At 40.7% G+C, this 19,079-nt stretch overlaps 2 protein-coding genes across 2 annotated transcripts; one reads left to right on the forward strand and one right to left on the reverse strand.

The window, feature by feature from the left end:
• Positions 1-3,645: 3,645 nt before the first annotated feature.
• nuak2 (NUAK family, SNF1-like kinase, 2) lies at positions 3,646-13,314 on the forward strand. The gene is made up of 6 exons (XM_032513234.1): positions 3,646-4,097; positions 8,848-8,968; positions 9,533-9,684; positions 10,879-10,944; positions 11,270-11,522; positions 11,657-13,314. The coding sequence occupies exons 1-6, from the start codon at positions 3,861-3,863 to the stop codon at positions 12,700-12,702; spliced, it is 1,875 nt and encodes a 624-aa protein (XP_032369125.1). The 5' UTR covers positions 3,646-3,860; the 3' UTR covers positions 12,703-13,314.
• A 1,871-nt stretch (positions 13,315-15,185) lies between these two features.
• Positions 15,186-18,755, reverse strand: ccnd3 (cyclin D3). The gene is made up of 5 exons (XM_032513258.1): positions 18,147-18,755; positions 17,860-18,075; positions 17,227-17,389; positions 16,292-16,434; positions 15,186-16,044 (listed from the first exon to the last, which is right to left on the reverse strand). The coding sequence occupies exons 1-5, from the start codon at positions 18,363-18,365 to the stop codon at positions 15,847-15,849; spliced, it is 939 nt and encodes a 312-aa protein (XP_032369149.1). The 5' UTR covers positions 18,366-18,755; the 3' UTR covers positions 15,186-15,846.
• Positions 18,756-19,079: the final 324 nt, after the last annotated feature.

Here is a 19,079-nt window from a genome sequence, read left to right on the forward strand (position 1 = left end):
AGAGTACGCTAATGAAGTAAACAGAGAAAGTGCAACACTACACAAAACCAATGCTGCAGACCGAGGGAAATATCATTTATTTCTCTCCATATACCCAAATCAGTCAACATGGAAAATAAAGAAATGTCCAAAAATGTCCCAGTTTTCATACAGCTACTACAGTAGTGTGCATATAACTGTTACCTCAGCAAACAACAGACAAACATAAAATACTGTGTCCAGTACAGGTTAAAAATATAGAAAAAAGATCTGAAAAAGTACAGAAAATACTAGACATTATCTCTTCGCCTAGCTGGATCTGGCCAGAGAATTTCATCAACATCTCAGGCGATATCCTGATTGGCAAGACAACGTGAGGAGAACCGTCTTGAATGTGCATTCTTGCACAGCTGCAAGTCAACCATTTCACAGGCGTCCTCCATGGCCTGACCTCTTCCTCTACCTCCTTCTACTCAGTGGAATCCCCCTTTCACCCTCCCTCTTCATCTGACTCCTTTCATTTTGGTTGAAGGCAGGTGAATGTACCTGCTGCATTTTTATAGTGCTTAAACCTGAATGGTGTGTCTACAATTAGATTTTTCCAGTTGCTAACACACTAAAATGTCATGCATAGCAAAATTATTTAAACTCCAAAAGTCTAAACCCATTTTCCGCTTAACACCTTTTGCAATTTAAAATGACACTTTTTAAATGCACTGAACACGGTTCTCTGCATAAGACACAATAATCTGACATGAATTCACATGTTTGCCATTTTAAATCACTGCCTTTCAAAAGGACACTACATGAGCTAATTGGCCTGCACGGCCAAACACCACAATGGTTAATTGTTACCACTTAAATCAAGAACTAAGCACTATGAAAACCACAGGTGATCACCTTTTTTTTTTTACAACAATGGAAGATGCTGCTTAATTACTTTTCTTGCCTCTTTTTTCTATATATTTTTTTTCTGCAATTTCTTTTTCGGTTTACTCTTTTTTTGTGAGTATAATTTAGTTAAGTCCATTGTAAATATATATGCTGTGCATATGTTGCACTAACTTGGTGGTAAAAAATAGAATAGATTTTTCAACAACATGTGTGTGTATCTGCAAATATTTCTGTGCATGTGAACAATGGGAAGAATTGTCTACAATTTGAACTATTTTAGTATTATGGCCAAGCATACTAAAGATGAGAGTGCTTTTCATTATGCCCAACAGTGTGCAGCTGGTTAGACAACAATCTGGTAATATGGATGAAGTGTGTGCCATTTGGTGCAAAAGTTTGATTTTGACAATGTAGTTTTGGTTGCAGTGCTTAATTTTATAGTTTGAGTGGTTGGTTTTGTGAATTGTGTTAAGTAGTCTGATAAAACCAGCCTAGTTTGCAAAATTGTGTTTTAGCAATTGGAAAAAACTGTTAGCAACCATAGGTTTGAGCGCCTGATGGCTGTGTTCCACAGATTGGCTCAAAGTTAATTTGACAGTCAGTGCTTTGGAATTGCAAGGAAGTGACATCACGATACACTTCTTTATTCTAATGAATACAAGTGTGTTTAGTCTTTTTCAAATCACTACGTGTAATATTTATGTGTAAGTGTGAAGCTGTCTTTGTGCTTATAGTGGTGCACATCTGGCCCAATGTTTTGCTCCTTGAGTATAAGGTTTTTGATAATAATACTTTTGATTTCCGTGTGTAAGCAATCGGCAAAAACTGTAAAATAATGGATCGCAACAGTATAGTTGTCTTCAAGTAAAAGTCCTGCATCGAAAATGTAATTTAAGTAAAAGTACCTAAGCAAAATGTACTTAAAGTTAAAAAACAAAAGTAGACCTAGGCCTACTCAAATGCAAATTAATTTCCTCTGTGGGTGTTATACTTTACCTGCAGGTATAGCAGCCGTACTAAAGCTGTTAAATTAAGGTAGTGGATCAAAAAATACAATATCTCCTTCTGAATCGTTGTGGAGTACTAGAAGTAGAAAGTTTAAAGAAATAGAAGTAGGCCTACTGGTACCTCAAATCTCGATCTAAAAATCACAGTAATCACAGTAATCACAGTAATATATATATATATATATATTATATATATATATATATATATATATATATATTGTGCGTATAGGCTATATATGTAAATATCCACACACGCACACACACTGCAAGGCTGTATTAAATATTTTGATTTTATTCTTACAGGTGTAACACCAAATTCTGTGACCACCGTATCTTGTGACTGTAGGGGGCGCTGTTGCCACTGTGCAGGTTGATCTTACTCAACAGACGACTTCGTCACGGCTCTGTTACGCTATCAGCGTAAACTGCAGGCTGTTTTTAATGAAGGTTCAGCGCCGAGAGTTTAGAAATGTTGTTGTATATACATACTTGAGATATAGGCTGTATTTGAGTGAATAGGTCTAATTGTAAATCTAATAAAGAAACTAAGATATATGTTTCTGTGTGTGTGCGTGTTATTCTGTTGGCCCCAAATAAACACCACAGAGCAGACTTAATCAGAGGATGCGGGTGGTATAAATAAAAATAAAACTACGTCGGCAGCATGAGGCTGTTGACTAATCTACAAGAGCTGTGGGAGAAATTATCAATAACCAAGTAATAATTTGATTGTGAATCATTGTGAATTTTCCCTACATAAAACTCATATATATTTGAACATTCAAAATTACCTGTCACAACAACCAAACCATTTCAGGTGGCTTGTCTTATTTCATATGTATAGACAAGAAACAATAATCACTCTGGTCAGCATCTGGTTTTGGGCCCAGGGGTCACATATTTGACAGCTGTTATCAGAATATGTGACCCTACTGTAACCTGTCAGAAATCAGGTATCAGAATCAGGTATCAAAATATGTGACCCTTGGGCCCAAAACCAGATGCTGACCAGAGGATTATTGTTCTTGTCTATACATATGAAGATAAGACAAGTCACCTAGAATGGTGGCTGTAGTTACAGGTGATTTCTGGACAGGTTACAGTAGGGTCAAAATTTGATAACAGCTGTCAAAATATGTGACCCTTGGGCCCAAAACCAGATGCTGACAGAGTGATTATGTTTCTTGTCTATACATATGAAGTAAGACAAGCCACCTGAAATGGTTTGGATGTTGTGACAGGTTAATTTGAAATGTTCAATATATATGAGTTTATGTATGGGGAAAATTCACAATGAGTTCACAATCAAATTATTACTTGGTTATTTATAATTTCTCCCACAGCTCTTTTAGATAACAGCCAGGCGAAATGTTTTATTTTTTATACACCCGATTATGATAAGCTCTTGTGGTTTATTTTGGGGCCAAAAGAATAAAAAGCACACCACGAAACATTACTTAGTTTCTTTTGATTTCATTTGACACATCATCAAAACAGCATATCTCCCAAAGTATAAAAAAACATTTTTTAAAATTTGGCGCAACCTTCTTTTAAAACAGCGGGTTTTCGCTGATAGGAACAGACCCCTGACGAAGTGTCGTTTTAGTAAAATAAAATGAAGTGGGAAGCGCCCCCTACAGCAAAGTGGGGCAAGAATTTTGGGGTTTAAACCGGCACCGCCGGGTGACCCAAACAAACGCTCCCCGGCACCTGAACGCCCCTAGAATTTGCGGTTTGTTTCGGCGGAGTGCTCGTGTTCAGCGCCGCTGTTTTTGTAAGTCCGCGCTACAGGGACCAGACACTTTTGGGTCTGAAAATTTATGTAGTAATTGGTCACGTCGGGGGGGGAAGTCTTACATTTTAAAGTTAGTACCGGGGTCTTGGGAGCAATATTTCTCCAACGAAAAAGTCCGACAGAGGAATGCAAGTTAACAACGATAACTTACCTGCGTCCGAAAATACGCCGAGCGTTGTGTCAGGATGGAGGGCTTACATTTTGCCTGTCTTTCGTCAAACCGTAGGCCATTTGTGGGGTCATTTTCACCCGGTGAAAATGCTCCTGTTGGTAAAGCTCTGTCCCAGGTGACCGTGAAAAGACAAGCCGTGAAGAGACACCACCACAAACACAACCTGAAGCACAGGTACGAGTTTCTGGAAACCCTCGGGAAAGGAACCTATGGCAAAGTCAAGAAAGCCAAGGAAAGATCCGGTAGACTGGTAAGGACTGATATTTTTATATTCCCATCGGCCACATTTAGAAGACGTAACTTTACTCTCTGCACACAGGTAGACAACATGGATTTTGTTTACCTGTGCTACATTTACTATTCAACATTGGCTTCAAGTTTCTCCCTGTAAAGAGCCCGCATTGTAAACTATTAAATGTGTTATTGTGTCTGCTGCTGGTCTTTGGTAGTTGACAAACCAGCTTATATTTGCCTAAGGCTTCATTGTGTTTGTTTTAGGGGGGTTGCTCTTAGTTTTCTGAACACTGCATCCTGTCTCTGCATTTAAAGATCTCAGCATAAGCTGTTTTAATGTATTGTGAATTGCAACCATAGCCTACAATCTAAGCATTTTATGCGGGCACTCTGTTTGCTTACAGGGTTGGAAAGTACAGTGTTTTAGTTCTCTGTGTGAACAAAATTAAAAGGATATGGTATTCTATAATTATTAGTATTTTCACATCATGATACCAGTTACCACGTAGCTGTGTCTCATATCTTAGGCCTAAGTTATTTGTGGTGTATTAAAGTAGTTCATTTAACAACAAAAGCAGTAATTCTGTTTGAGTCATCCAACAAAGACAAAAGACAAAATTGATTCCTGTAAATCCGTCACAACACATAAGATATTTCACACAGTTGCTTCCTAATGGCATTGAGAGAACAAAGGAAAGGCATTTCATTGGAAAGACTGAGTGACTTTTTCTGCAGGGAATTTCAAACAGGAAAGTTAGGTAACTTTCTTTCTGTGATAAAGAAACCACCTACAACTATCCTTCTAGGTGGATTCCAGTTCCCTGTGACCTAATTTCCTAAGGGGAAATAGGAGGTATTTACAACAGACTGGACCGAGATAAACCTTTTAAAGAGACATAGAGTAGACAAATGTCCTTTTGTTATTATTTCTCTATTGTGTATCCCAATAATAAATGTTATTAGTCTTTAACGTATTTTATTAAATGTCCACAAATAGATGATTATATGTCCCTGAATGATGGTAGACTTGCCTTTGCTATGACACATCGGTATAAAGCAATACAATTTAACTGCACCAAAAACACTACAGCCCATAAAATGGCCATAAAGTTGAATCAACACCTTTCTAAAGTAATTTAAACTAAACAAAACCATGTAACCTTGATGGAGGTTTACTGCATGGCTCTTGTCTTAGACTGCATTCGGTCTAACTAGGTGTACCTAATAAACTGGCAACTGAGTGTATGTTTGTGTTCATTTTTACAAGCTGCCATACACTTTTTATAATTTGCATTCTGCTAGATCATTGAAGTTTTGTTGCCATAACCTAATGTACACATCCATAATCCATCCATCCATCCATCCATCCATCTTCATCCGCTTATCCGGTATCGGGTCGCGGGGGCAGCAGCTCCAGCAGGGAACCCCAAACTTCTCTTTCCCGAGCCACATCAACCAGCCCCGCCGGAGTGTCCCGAGGCGTTCCCAGGCCAGGTTGGAGCTAAAATCTCTCCACCTAGTCCTGGATCTTCCCCGAGGCCTCCTCCCAGCTGGACGTGCTTGAAACACCTCCCCAGGGAGGAGCCCAGCCCACCTCAACTGGCTCCTTTCGATGCGAAGGAGCAGCGGCTCTACTCCGAGCTTCTCTCGGATGACTGAACTTCTCACCCTTTCTCTAAGGGAGACGCCAGCCACCTTCCTGAGGAAACCCATTTTGGCCGCTTGTACCCGGAATCTCGTTCTTTCGGTCATGACCCAGCCTTCATGACCATAGGTGAGGGTAGGAACGAACACTGACCGGTAGATTGAGAGCTTTGCCTTCTGGCTCAGCTCTCTTTTTGTCTTGATTCTCCGACCAATCTCACGCTCCATGGTCCCCTCACTCGCAAAAAAGACCCCAAGGTACTTAAACTCCTTCACTTGGGGTAAGGACTCATTCCCTACCTGAGAGAAGGCACTCCATTGGTTACCTGCGGAGAACCATGGCCTCAGATTCAGAGGTTTTCCAGAAGCACCTTGGTGCAGACCAAAAATCCTTCTCCATGTCTACTCCGAACTTCTTCCACACCTGATGCTTTGCCTCTTTCACGGCAGTGACTGCAGCCCTTCGGGCCCGTCGGTACCTTGCACCTGCCTACAAAATCCTAGGGGATAACATATCCCGGAAAGACTCCTGCTTCAGTTGGATAGCTTCCCTGACCACCGGTGTCCACCAGGGTGTTTGTGGGTTACCGCCCCTTGAGGCACCTAAGAACCTAAGACCACAGCTTCAGCAGTGGAAACTTTGAACATTGTCCCCTCAGGTTCAATGCCCCCAGCCTCCACAGGGAAGCACGAAAAGCTCCGCCGGAGGTATGAGTTGAAAGTCCGTCGGACAGGGGCCTCCTCCAGACGTTCCCAATTTACCCAAACTACCCGTTTGAGCTTACCCGGTCTGTCCAGAGTCCTCCCCACATTACACATTAAATTAGGCAATGCAAATTATAAGCACATTATCAAAAACAAAAAGCACACCTAGAATGCAAATGCATTTGTTTTGCAGGCTGATACCTCCAGATATAGTGACACATAAACAAAAAAAAACAGAAAAACAGATACCTGACCTAGAAATGAACTTGCTTTTGCCAGTAAGTCTGACTCAGCTGCCAGGTCATGGTAGTCAGAAATATTCTTTGTTGAAAGGTCATAGTTGTTATTACTGAAAGCATTTTGAAGTCACGGAAGTAAGAGTCAGGAATCCCCCTTCTGTACCTGCACTAAACAAGTAGTGATACAAGTCCAGCCTTGTCATTACACACCCATCTCTGCTCTTACACTGTCTGACATGACTTGCTGCTGCTGCTGCACTTTGTTTTATAGGATATGAGTTGGTGTCAAAAACTTCTCCCTACAGGCAGCTTCTTGGTCATCATGCATCAAACCCATGCTTAAATGTCAAAATACTGATAAGCCCAAATGGCTGTCTGTGAATTCAGCAGTTAGCATATAATGGAAACAGGAGAAACATTATTTTTGCTTTGTTGTCTACCTTAGTATTGACAACACAATGCACAAAGATATGTAATTTGACACGGGGCGTGACACAACACAAAGCATGGCTTCATCTTGCGTGTGATGTGGCACAACAGCTGTTCCCATTATCTTCCTGCATATGTTTGATTACATAACCCAATTAGGTGGGTGGTTTCAGCACACATTGATTGTAGGGTTGACCTCCTACTTGGTGCATCAGATGTATGCTTTATGTATCCTCAATTAAACACCTTGATTGGGTTGGACCAGCTATTCAGAAATCCATTATTACGAAGTTTGTGGGGAAAGTCCTTAAGTTCTTAGTGGCTAGTCTTAAACCTGTGATTTTCTAAATCGGGTTGCACTATTAAAAGGCATGTCTCAGCTAGGTGTTGGTTGCTAGGAAACATTGGTAGTTGCAACCAACAGTTATCTTAATTATGGAATGTTTTGGTCTTTTAAAACAAAAAAACACAACTTCAAAGTTGAAAGATAATAAATTATTATAAGCTAACGTTAGGTTCGTCAGTTGGATCAGTTAGCTACGCAACAGTTACACCTGAAACTGTTTTTAAAGTGCAAAAGCATGGTTTTGTTAACGTCGGTGTAAAATATCAAATATTTTAACCTCTGGGACTATTGCGTTGAACAAACTGACAGTAACAAAAACCACACACACAGATAACCACACAGGGGTGTAAACTCATCATGGGTGCGTGTTCAGCCCGTCTGAAAGCTATGCAAACAAATGCTTGAAACCACAGTTTCCCAGAATCAAGAAAAGGGTCTTTGTGGCGTGAATGGAGTGCTGACCCAGAGGAGCAGCAAGGCCAGACAGTGACTCATGATGGGAGACCGGTGTTTTGAAAGATATGACAAGTCGTGTTTTACTCACTTCCCATCTGTCTGTAACCTTGATGGTTAGAAAGGAGAGGAAACAAGGACACCCCACCACCAGTGCCCCTCTGGTGCTTCATGACACCCTTCAACATTGGGGTAGACTGATGACGCACTCAGTGCACAGAGGAATCTCAGGCATCTGAGTTTCAAATAGACAAACTTTTCTAAAGCTTGCGTGTGATATGTCCCCAACAGATCCTATTCAGATTTAAATTTCCTTATTCTTTGAGTCTCACAGACAATAGATTTCTGTCTTGTTAGAAACAACATACTGTAGCAGAGTTTTTGGTTCACTGCCCATTGTTCCTCTCAGAAAAGGACAAGCTTCAGATGGAAGGCAAAATAACTTATTTGTTAAGGTTAGTTTTTTGATTTATTTATTTATTTTTAATGCTAAATAGATGGGCCTAATCTATTGCATTATGTTACTGACCTGCAGTGCATCTGCTGACCATTAGTTGTTCTTTGAGCAAGATTTATGTAACTCCTTGAAGCAATAAAATACATCTTCTTCTTAAATAATTAAAAGTTGGATTAATTAGCAATAACACTTTTTTGTACATTCCAATACCTTTTTTTTAAGGGGTTTGCTGCTGCAGCCTCACTTGGTCTGGTATGATTAGTAGCCTATGTTGGCTAATGTGGTCCTTTTACACGGTTTTAACATTAACCATTAACCGCAGTCTGCTGTTCATTAAACGTTATACTACTGCTTTAAAGTAACTTTGACTCTCCTAACAACTGTAAAACTGTTTCATTGATTAGTCTCTGGGATCAATCTCACTTGGATCTTACTTCTCCAATGATTATGCAAAGTAAAATTTCTTAAAGTCATATTATTTTTCTTTTTTAAGGTTGCCATAAAGTCGATCAGAAAGGAAAAGATCAAGGATGAGCAAGACCTGGTTCATATTCGCAGGGAAATTGAGATCATGTCCTCACTCTGCCAACCGCACATCATCACCATATATGAAGGTACAGTATAAATGTTTTTTTTTTTGCGTGTTTGGGTTTAGTTTCATCGTTCACCTTTCAGAGGTGACTAAAATCTCCCACATGCAGCGTGAAACATGATACCTGGAAAAAGATATCCCTCAATCAGTCTCTAATTGAGATTTAGAATTTGGTCACGCACGTCTTTTGTGCAGAAGGCCGATGCTATGTTACATAATCGCTGATAACCCGTCGCAATCTGTCAGCGCTGCAGCATCATGTGCACAGCCCTGTGACTTCCAGTGCCCCTCACGCCTGATGAGATGGCCATCATTCAGTGTTTGTCCACCACAGTGCATGTTTGTTTGCAATAAAGTCATCATGGGGCACCGGTTTTTCCTAATCAATAAACAAGGGGTTGTACGTGAAGATCTGTAATCTGTTTTATTTGCAGACACGTCCTTATTTAAAACATGTGTTTGTACTGTAAAAGGCTTGGCACAGTCCTTATAATCTAATTTCAGTTCCATTTGGGTGATGAGTTGGATATGAAACCTTTTAAAAAGGCTAAAAGGAGTTCTTATAATTTCTTTTTTAATCTTTCAGTATTTGAGAACAAAGACAAAATTGTGATTGTGATGGAGTATGCCAGCCAAGGAGACCTGTACGACTACATCTGTGACAAGAGGAAAATCTCTGAACAGGAAGCCAGGCACTTCTTCAGACAAATTGTATCAGCTGTGCACTACTGCCATCAGGTAAGCCAGTCTGTCTCAATCCAATGTTTTCGTACAGAACGTGTAAAGTTGTTTATAAACTTTTATATATCACTTTTTTTATAATCATGGGAAGCTTATCAATATGTGTGCATTCATAAGTCTAGAAGAATAACTAAAGCTGTAGCTATGGTAGAGTATTGCAGCCCTCATCGAGAATGGCCTTATATGGCAGAGCTCCAATCAGACTAGCTGCTCCGCTTGTTATTCTTTTCCAGGGCACCGGCACCCCCAAAGTTACATAATGGGCAGTACTTACTGTGAGCCTGCTGATCTGAACAGGGAGGCTGTGAGAACGATGTAGGGGGAAACGAACAGTTGGTCTGTAGAAAGCTAGCATCAGGGCTAAAGGCCAGCCGTCCCAACACAGACACACGCGCACCCACAAGCTTGGCCTCATACTGGTAATGAGGGTGTGATGGTGAAACTGAAGTGCTACACACACACACACACACCACACACACAACACACACACACACACACACACACACACACACACACACACACACACACACACAACATGTTGTTGCTGTGTAATCACAAACATTTACAGCACACTATATTTTAGTCTAGCTGTTCAGCACTTTGCAGAGCTTTTATACATGTTTGCTGGGCAGTATTTATAGAGTGAATGTCATTATGTGTTAACAATGTGTCTTAATTTCACTTTTATTGAGTGCTGCTGTCTGGTTAAATATTTAATTTTCCACGTTGGAGGCAGTCAGGCAAAGGCTATCTAAACACTTTTTTTTTTTTAATTTTTATTTAATCAGTTATGTAAAGTACAGTGATGAATTCCAAAGTACTGCACGCAATAGTTTCTTCATGACTGCATCTTAACAATAACTGATTGCTACATAACACAACCTACAAACAATGCATCCATTGCTACAAGCAGTGTCCATACGTAAGAAGTAGTTGACCTGCATGTTTGAAAGCAAAACGCATTCGAAATGTGCTCGCCCCAAAGGCATGCCCCCCTACAGAGTGTAGGACAATGAGGCATAGCTGACGTACCAGAAAAAAATCTTCACTCTGAAAAGAATGTGTTCTGACCCAGTAAGGACTTTTTATATAATGGAGACAACCTCCATTGACATGCCCGGGTGGAGATATATCATTCTAAAAAATAAGGTTATGCAGAAAAAACTGATTCTATTTTTTTCTCTCTCCTAGAATGGAATAGTACACCGGGACCTGAAACTGGAGAATATTTTACTAGATGGCAACGGCAATGTTAAGGTATGCATATGGGACATGTTCCAACACATTCACACACAGGGCTCACAGGCTTAAAAGTCTACCGGTTTAGGGTATTTGATTTTTGTAAAGTTTTGGATTATAAATGACAGCATATGGTGGTAATATGAAAACATTGTCCTTACTTCTTGCACAAGTTCTTGTGAAGGAAGAGATTCACTATGCAATCTTTAAAATCGGGTTTATGTGTGAATAATCAATGACTTATAGTGATGAATGGAAGAGGTTAATTCTTTACAATAATCTCGATGATGATATAACGGATATGAGTGTTGCTCAGCTTTATGGTTACTACTTGTTCTTGCAGATCGCAGACTTTGGGCTGTCAAACCTCTACCATGGTGATGAGTATCTTCAAACCTTTTGCGGCAGCCCTCTGTATGCTTCCCCTGAGATTGTCAATGGACGACCATACCGTGGGCCAGAGGTTGACACTTGGTCTCTTGGTGTGCTGTTGTACATTATGGTTCATGGCACCATGCCTTTTGATGGGAACAACCACAAGGCATTGGTCCAACAGATAAGCACCGGAAACTATTGTAAACCCAAAAATCCCTCTGGTGAGACTTTTAGCTTAACTTTTTGTTGAAACATTACTTTGGCGTGTATATATGTTTTTCACTTTAGTTGATAACGTCATGGATTTTTGTAGTTTGACACAAAAATAAACTTTCTCTCTATTTCTTACTCTCAGATGCATGTGGGCTTATCCGTTGGATGCTGATGGTAAATCCTGAGCGCAGAGCCACAATAGAGGAGATTGCAGGACATTGGTGGCTCAACTGGGGCTACCAGCAGCCATTACTGGCTGAAACAAAGAGCAGTCCAGGAGAGCAGACCACTTCACCAGTCTCTCCATCAACATCACACCCTGCTGGGCTGGCTAGTGTGGCTAGTTGGCTGCGCCGTACATCCAGACCTTTACTGGAGAACAGCTCCAAGATGCGCTGCCTGCTCCGCTCCCAGGGCGGTGGAGGGGATGTAGTCCGGCAGCGCTCACTGCGAAGATCACGAAAAGAAAACAATGTCTCCCAGACCATTCATGAAGTAAGCACGGACAGTCGGCCCTCTAAGGGTATTTTAAAGAGACGCAACAGTGTGAAACAGAAGGCAATGACAGAAACCCTTGCTGTAGGTTCAGTGGAGCCCCAGAACGTTTTGGGTTTGTCCGCACCAGCTAATGCTCCTTCAGCTGCACTGCTGCCTCGCAAAGGTATCCTAAAAAAGCCCACCGAACAGGAGTCAGGTTACTACTCCTCTCCTGACAACAGTGACTCTGGCTGGGCACCACAAACTAAAGAGTGCCCTTCAGCACCAACCCATCGGAAAGGCATCTTGAAGCGCAATGGAAAGTTCTCCCCCGGGGGTCTGCAGGAGTTTGGCTCTCTGGACCAGCTGACAGTGTCTTTACCCCACGGAGGCGTAAGGTCAAGACCGAATGGGGCCGTCAGCGAGGACAGCATTCTGTCTTCGGAGTCCTTTGACCAGCTGGATCTGCCAGACTGTGTAGGTCCTTCAACACGAATGAGTAAACCAGCCAAAGGTATCATGAGAGGATGTGTGTCTGCTGACAACCTGCTGGACATTCAAGAAGATGGGATCCTTCAGAACGGGTCGTTGAGGCCCTGGAACTGCTACGAGTCTGGAGTGGCTGACAGTGCCTTTTCTATCGCCGACTGTGATAATGTAACTGAGGCTTACAAACAGGCCATGGTTATTCGAGGCTCTGCAGCAAGCTGAAGCTCGGTAATTGGTAAAGGACACTGACTAAAGACTTATTTATCATTTAGAATATTTAACTGACCGCAAACTAATGAAGTATGATAGCCAAAGTGCATGAAATGAAATTACCAGCACACTAGTGATAACCATTTTGGCTAACTTCAGGAATTGCACAGTACCAAAAAGGCAGGAGGCTTCAGATTGTATTTTAGATGGTGATTAGTAAATGTGTTTATGAATAGCTTGTCAATTTGAGTAAAACAGTATTTTACAAATCTTAAGCTGCAGTTAATAGTTAAATGTCATTTCAAAGATCCTCAGCAGCAGAGAGCTGGTGTTGGTCAATAGGAAGCTGTCATTTTCAACATGAGGGCTTACCCCCAAATTCCACAGGATGCAGAACGGCTGCGTATCTACTCCAGAACAGCGTTGGAGTAATTTGGTTTCCATTAAAGTCAATATGTGAACTTCCACATACTGTGCAATAGCTGCGTGCCAGCTCCGGCAATCCGCAGCAGATACACAGAGCTTCTTTTTTCCGGACGCTGGAGAGCTGCGTAGCAATTCAGCACATGGCAGATACAGCAGGACAGGAAGTCAAGCACAAAAACAAATAAAACATCCGGTTAATTTTTTTTAAATAAAGTAGAATGTGCTCAGGGCAAATCATATTTCCTTGCACTACACCTTGAAAACACAGCACAGAGTTGTTTCCTTTCTGTTAATCTGGATGGAAACAAACATTTGTTTTTGTGGTTCTATTCTACGTGAATTTGCGAGATCTCGTGCGTCCTTGTGACTTCAGCTGTCAGTCATGGCCGCAGTCGTTCCGCAACAGATCCGGACCTGGTGGGCGTTGACGGACGGCGGAGCAGACACGCAGCGGAGCCGATCCACAGCCATTCCGCATCCTGTGGAATCCCTGGGTTACTATCAAAGTGTAGGTAATGCAAAACATCATCCTGAAACCAAGACTCGGGTCTTCATGTTTGTGAACATTTTGCTTAGTGATAATAAACTAAGAAACTGACATTTGCAGTCCCAATAGGACTGTTGCTTGATAATTATTCAAGCCCCAAAGTTGGTGTCCTGTTGACAGGACATTTTGAGAAAGTGACTTAACAGCTCTGTTGGATTCTAGCAGTGTGATTTAGATGATCATCTCCCAACATTATGTGTATCTAAGAGAACAGCAATAACACACAGGTTCAATGTTAGTATGGGTAAATATATAAATATACTACTGATTATACAGTGCTTGAGGATGTGGGGGAAATGACATTTCATGGAGACCAAAGACAAAATGTGCTAATGTCATTGGACTTTTTTTGTTTCTTTATGTAAAGCACCAGCAAAATGTGCCAAGAGGATGTCTGTCTGTAACAGGGACTTCAGATCTGAAAGAGCTTTTTTTTTATTGTTGTCTTGCTCTTGAAATGACTCATTCTAATTTTGGATAATGACTTGAAAAATAATCCTAACGCATGACGCACATCATGCATAACCAGTAGAACCTGGTTAGCAGGTGGCCATTCACTGTATGTGAAGTTTGCAGTTTAACAGGAAAGGTGTGGCTCATTCAGTCACATCATTGTTTTCAAGGTCACAAATTTAGGAAAACGGTAACATGTGTTTAAAAGGGAAACCCTAAACCCTAGCTAACTACTATATGCTGTGTAAAATGTGTAACCGTTCAACTGAAGTTTGAAGATCAATCATGGAGCTCAGGTGTACTGAATTTTGCATTTTTATTTAAAATATCTGAACACCTGGGGTGGTACAGTATTTCCATAAAGCTGGATTAGAAGTTAAGCAATTTGACGGTCAAAAAAGTAAGTTTTATCCTCGTGACTCACAGTAAAACTAACTTGAATACCAGGTTTAAAAGTGAAATCATAAATTATGCATGCTGATGTTGATAATTGATTAAGTTTGACAGGATATCTGGTTGCTACTTCTGCTTTATTGAATATCTCCTGGTAATCGGAGGAATGTCCATCTGTATGTTGCGTTTGTTTTTGTATAAAATGTCATGCTGCACACTGGAGTTAATTGGGTTGACCTGCCGGCATTAAATTAGAACATCAAGTCAGTGCCTGGAACGGCACTTTATAACACCATCGCAACCTGATGACCACACAATTTATCAGCTAGTGTTGAACTACTGAGCTCTGGTAATACAAGTTGCACAAGACAGTACCCAAAGGCTGCTAAACCATGCTATTGTCCAGAAACTGGAATTGTGGAAACTGTTTTGTCAGTTATTTATGGTTATTCTTTCTAAACATCATGAGGCTCATATGGAATTTACTAGGTATTAGGCCAAATTTCAACTGGAAGTTCTTGTTATTCATTACTAATCTGTCACAGGCAACTGATCACTTGTGTGGCAGGTAGACGGGCTAAAAATGGCGTTTCATTTTTTGTACATTAAAGTGCATTTCATCACATCATGGTCATGTTTTTCCTCTCCCCCTTGTCCAAGACGTTGCAGGCTCTGCTTATATTTTTTCTTTAACAGCAACAAAAAACATGTTTGCCAAAGTTACTGGGCTAATCATGTATATGATTGTGATCTGCCATGCTGTTATGACTGGGATGAGAAAATAAATTTAAAAAACTGAAGTTCTGCTTAATGTCGTTGGTGGCCTACATACAAATGTTTTGTGTTGTCTTTTATGTCATTACAGTATTGACATACAAAGGAATTCATTACTCTTTTGAAAACATGCAGAAACATCTATTCAAATTTATTGAAACTGCCCTGATAAAAACCTTATATTAAAATATCAATGGATCCAGGCAAGTGCTAATACCGGTATATACAAATACGTATGAAGAGAGGCAGTACTTTTAAAATGTGCAGACCTTGCAATTTGAGTGCAATTCAACTGTCAATATCACAAAAAGGTTAATGAATCCGAAATATTCAATCATTCAAAGCTGCTTTAGCAAATGCAAACTATTTTAAAACGAACAGCAACAGATTGCACAAACATATCAAACAGTGACACTGCTTCACTTCACAGAGGGATCTCCAAAACAATCAACTTGCAAAGAACAATTACAATTTAGAAGAAAAGGCCTTAAGACACATTTTGCCTGGTATTTAGGCTTCTTGTTTTGCTTCATGGCAGTGAATTTACAATTCATTCTAGCCCTTCATGTCAGGGAGGAGTGTTTTAGCTTGATTTCCTGGGGTGATGCCACTGGTGTCAATACAACAGCCTTAAAATCCGCAGGGGCGTAGCTGATCTCTGAGCTGTGAGCTCCTGATCTGCAAACACTAGCCTGGAAACAAGAGGGCAGGCTGAGCTCCAACACACTCCTTAGCTGGTCACAGCAGAGAATGATAGTGCTCTGTTCAGGGTCAGATTAAAAGAAAAACAACCATAAGTTCATCAGTGGGCCATGGACAGACTTTTTCTATTGGCTCTTGACCAACGCTACATGTGCATGGTTGCTCTTCTCAACATACATCTAACTGTATGTTTTCTCAAGATGGCTTTACTTTTTAAAATGATCACAAACATGCCTGTCAATGTTGACAATAGGGCAAAGTCAAAAGAGAAATTATCTAAAAATGTTAGTTAAACATTACCCTTACCAGATCAATGACCAAGAGGTTGGCCAAAAACATCATCACTGAATCAGAGGAGACAGCAGCGTCCACTAACTTCAGCCTGTGCGTGGCAATGCTCACACAGGCACACGCAACAGTGGAGGGCAAGAACACTGAAAAACTGCAGTCTGACGATAAGAGAGAAAGATTACTTACTCTAAAAAAATCAATTTCCTAATTAAGCTGGATACTTGGAGGAGTAGTTCACTTAAAGTTCTTGTAGACTATTGCAACCGTGAGAGTAAGTAAAGGCTAGATGTAGACAACTAAACAGATGCCACCATTATAGACACACCCTGAAAGACAAAAGCAAGTACTCAAAAGCAGACATTTCCCAAAACCATATCATCTGATACAATATCCTAATTGCTTCAAGCAGGAGAGACAAAATGACAGACATTCAATCCACACTCAGACACCTTTTTTGAATAGTATACAATGTCGGAAGCCAGGAATTGTTTTAATTTTCATGGCCTGTTATGTCATAGTCAACACTAACTGACTATAACCCTATGCCCTTTTTCCTCGGGCGGCACCACAGAGATTCGTGGGAAATCAGCCAGCTGAATAGTCTGACGCAGGTCTTTCACAGCAGACAATACAGGATTACACAAACTCAGCTCTCTGTCTCCCAAATGAACTGCTGACACATCGTAATCAAAGTTATGGCTGCTTTGTGTCCATTGTTTACCACGTTACACTGTTACATTTACCACAGATGAAATCACAAGGGATATAAAGCAGATGCTTTTAATTGCACTGGAGTGATACAATTGCTTTACAATTGAGCACAGAAAAGATTTAACACAAGAACAAAACAGGGAAAACATGTCTTTTTACAAAATGTTTATCAACTGCTGATGCATATTTTTTGCGGTATTTCTTTTTGGGGGGGGGGGGGATTCAGTTGTGTAACTTACCAGTGGCTGCCACAGCAATGTAAGAGTGAACGTGCCTGCGCATGTAAGGAAGGTGGTGGGGGCGAACAAAGGGGAGTGCATGAAGAACTGGCTCCAGGAAGTCAGAGGGTACCACAGACGCCAGACACCAGTCTAACCTGGACACCACTGCCACCTCCCACTGCTGCAAAACACACCACACACACACACACACAACACACACACACACACACACACACACACACACACACACACACACACACACACATCCCTCTAACCAATGCACCATCAACATGCCACTGGATGAAAACTTTTAATTATGAACTCTTAAAATAAAGCTATGTCTACCATCAGAGGGAACTCTCCAGTGAAATTAATTGTACATTTCTGTATGGGATGTTTTGGGATACCAGGTGACTGGTAGGTCTGAACATTTATTAAGGCCCCATATTATTGCTCAATGGTGGTTAAATTAGTTGTGACTGTTACTACATTGTAACAGTCACAACTGAAGATGTACAGCAGTAGAACAAGTGCACGTTGCTATTAGACCATTCTATACAGAAAGTATTCAAACTCCACTTCCTCCAATATTGGCACTTCTTATAATCCCAAATGCATTGTGTAGTTTCTATAAATAAATAAAAAAGTTACCAGAATGTCTGAGACTGAAATAGAGTTGTCTGTGTAGATACAAAGCTTGCTGGCAGTCAGATGGACAGTCTCTCTCATTTTGGAGGCCAGGAACATGCAAACACATCCTAAAAGCTGCAGGTTGAACTTTTCAATGGCGAAATGGCTTAGGTAGCAGTCCAGGTAATGCACTGCCAGTGGAAACACCTCCTCTTCACATTTCTGCTCCTCACACACCTGCAAAAGAGTCATTTGTTATATTTTAAGTCAGCTAACGATATTTATATACGTTTGACTGATAAGAATACCTGAAACATCCATACTGCCAGTATCCTCCGCATGTGTGGCTGGATGTCTGTCTGGACTCCTCCGAAGTAAGGAGACACCCGGCAAGTCTTCTCCAGAGCCGTCAGGTTGTGCAGTGTTCTGAGGTCGCCGGTCACGGGATGGTCGCTTCCCGCCCGGAGAACCACACAATGCCCTGTTTCACCGGCATTTATATCTCCGGATGCATTAAAGCCGTCCATCCTCACAGAGATCCATTCGAGAAAGTTCTAGAGAGTAGCATTCAGTATGGCTTTGACTAGCTAATCATTAAGATATAAATATACCGTATGCATAACGTAATGCCGTTAAGCTAGCTAGCTGTTAATCGTGATTCTAGTTAGCTAATGTTGGCTAGCTATGCTAGCTACCTCTCCCGTAACATTACAAACCGCCACCTTGTTTTAAGGCGTCCTTATTAACAGCTCAACTGGGCGTCAGATTCGCCTTTTACAGCAATTCTTTATCAATCCCATCCTGGTCTATAATAAAAATCTCAAATTTGTCAAAACCGTGAACCTAATGGTGTAGGATTAGCGGCCATGTGGCCTCAGGTCATTGCAGCCCGAATCGATAAATGTAGCTAACGTTAGCCTAAAAATGTATTTTCTGATTTCCAGCTAACTTGGATGATGAAAATAACTATTCTCTTGCAATTTTGGGAAACTTAGCTATATTTAAACAGTGATTTATTGGCTTTTATTAATATATTTCTTTTGAAAATATGTTTTTTGAAGATTAACATTGAGTACAATAACTTGTTATGGGTACATTTCACATTAAACTTTACAATTATGTAACTTTTTTTTTTTGGGAATTGACTATTTGCTAAATATTTTTGCCATTATTGTTTAATAGTTAAAAAAGGTTTGTGTGTTCATTGGCTTAATCAACTCAACATTCAACAACAAATTGAC

Source organism: Etheostoma spectabile, chromosome 4, assembly GCF_008692095.1.
Source record: "Etheostoma spectabile isolate EspeVRDwgs_2016 chromosome 4, UIUC_Espe_1.0, whole genome shotgun sequence".
Classification (NCBI taxonomy): domain Eukaryota; kingdom Metazoa; phylum Chordata; class Actinopteri; order Perciformes; family Percidae; genus Etheostoma; species Etheostoma spectabile.

Bases quoted from the DNA above. Each gene is read 5' to 3' on its own strand.
- nuak2 (XM_032513234.1), top strand. From the start codon at position 3,861: ATGGAGGGCTTACATTTTGCCTGTCTTTCGTCAAACCGTAGGCCATTT. The intron at 8,969-9,532 runs GTACAGTATAAA...TTAATCTTTCAG, and splicing joins CATCATCACCATATATGAAG to TATTTGAGAACAAAGACAAA. The intron at 11,523-11,656 runs GTGAGACTTTTA...TCTTACTCTCAG, and splicing joins TAAACCCAAAAATCCCTCTG to ATGCATGTGGGCTTATCCGT.
- ccnd3 (XM_032513258.1), bottom strand. From the start codon at position 18,365: ATGGACGGCTTTAATGCATCCGGAGATATAAATGCCGGTGAAACAGGG. The intron at 18,076-18,146 runs GTATTCTTATCA...ACTCTTTTGCAG, and splicing joins TGGCAGTATGGATGTTTCAG to GTGTGTGAGGAGCAGAAATG. The intron at 16,045-16,291 runs GTAAGGGTAATG...GACCCTGAACAG, and splicing joins ACCTCTTGGTCATTGATCTG to AGCACTATCATTCTCTGCTG.